This window comes from Chiloscyllium plagiosum, chromosome 7 (assembly GCF_004010195.1).
Source record: "Chiloscyllium plagiosum isolate BGI_BamShark_2017 chromosome 7, ASM401019v2, whole genome shotgun sequence".
NCBI lineage: Eukaryota > Metazoa > Chordata > Chondrichthyes > Orectolobiformes > Hemiscylliidae > Chiloscyllium > Chiloscyllium plagiosum.
Window position 1 is genome coordinate 24,838,550 of NC_057716.1, and position 1,642 is coordinate 24,840,191.

Sequence of the window (1,642 nt, forward strand, 5' to 3'; positions counted from 1 at the left end):
GAGGCCCACTCTCTGGATTCATTTAAGAAAGAGTTGGATAGAGCTCTCAAGGATAGTGGAATCAAGGGTTATGGGGATAAGGCAGGAACAGGATACTGTTTAGGAATGATCAGCCATGATCATATTGAATGGCGGTGCAGGCTCGAAGGGCAGAATGGCCTACTCCTGCACCTATTGTCTATTGTCTATTGGTACCCTAACCATTGTTTCTGTTTTTTCTAATCTTCTCATTGGCTTTTTAACAGATATAAGTGAGGCAAATCTGCAATAAGTCAGCATAGAAGAACAACTGGACACTGCGTTTTGCTCACTGTTTCCCTAACGTTGCGCCCTACTGAGTTGTCACTGGCTTCCACTCAGCCATTCTTGGCACTAATTGCATATAAGGGACTCGCTCTGCATTGCCCTGGCTTTGAGCATCATTTTGAAAGTGGAGAAGCACTTATAATAGTGCACACTACTGCTACTGAGCGTCAGTGGTGGAGGGAGTGGATACTAGTGGATGTAGCGCCAATCAAGCGGGCTGCTTTATCCTGGGTGGTGTCATGCTGCTTGAGTGCTGTTGGAGCTGCACTCATCCAGGCAAATGGGGAGTATTCCATCACACTCCGGACTTGTGCCTTGTAGATAGTGGATGGAAAATGGGGAGCTAGGAGGTGAGTTACTCACAGCAGGATTCCTAGCCTCTGACCTGCTTGCTGCCACAGTATTTATATGGCTAGGGCTCTCCTTCTCAACCTCTCCCCTCACCTGAGGCATGGTTACCCTCAGGTTAAACCATCACCAGTTGCCTCTCTCTAATGACAGAGCAGCTCAAGAACCTGGTAAGACGATGACGATTTGACCTTTATTATACGGCTAATCCAGTTCAGTTTCTGGTCAATGGTAACCCACGCAGAGTTCACCCCTCATTAGCCAAGATATCTTTGTGAGGTACAAGAATTACTGTTCTGCCATGAACAGTTGTCCAGTTACAACATCACACAAACCCCTGGCCAGTAAATGTCACTCGTAAGTGAAGCCAAAGAGCCTCTACTGACAACCACTACATCCCAGACTAATTCCCTGGGAAAGGTGATACTTACTGGTTCAGTGTAACATCTAGTATAAAGGTGGAGCCAAAGGCATCGATCTGGAAGCTTGCGTGGGTAAGGTGGACAGCCTGCAGGAGTGAGCGAGAAAGAATAATGTTAATCATTGTTGAATCTTGATAAGCTATAAACAAAATCTCTGGAGTAGATCTCCAATTCTGAGTGCCGCAATTTATAGAATCATAGAGCTGTACAGCATGGAAACAGACGCTTCAGTCCAACTCATCCATGCTGACCAGATATCCTAAATTAATCTAGTCCCATTTGCCAGCATTTGGCCATATACCTCCAAACCCCTCCTATATACTCATCCAATTGCCTTTTAAATGTTGTAATTGTACCAGCCTTCACCACTTCCTCTGGCAGCTCATTCCATATACACACCACCCTCTGCATGAAGAAGTTGCCTCTTAGGTCCTTTTTAAATCTTTCCCCCCTCACCTTAAAACCTATGTCCTCTAGTGTTGGACTCCCCGACCCCAGGGAAAACACCTTGTCTATTTACCCTATCCATGCCTGTCATGATTTTATAAACCTCTATAAGGTCACCC

At 45.6% G+C, this 1,642-nt stretch overlaps 1 protein-coding gene across 7 annotated transcripts in view; it reads right to left on the reverse strand.

Moving 5' to 3' along the window:
* Positions 1-1,642, reverse strand: part of LOC122551418 (disintegrin and metalloproteinase domain-containing protein 23-like) — a 153,935-nt gene that overhangs the window by 133,241 nt on the left and 19,052 nt on the right. For all 7 annotated transcript variants that reach the window (XM_043693275.1, XM_043693274.1, XM_043693276.1 and 4 more), the window contains exon 3: positions 1,086-1,162. In XM_043693275.1, the coding sequence (XP_043549210.1) occupies positions 1,086-1,162 (77 nt within the window). The remainder of the gene's footprint in view (positions 1-1,085; positions 1,163-1,642) is intronic.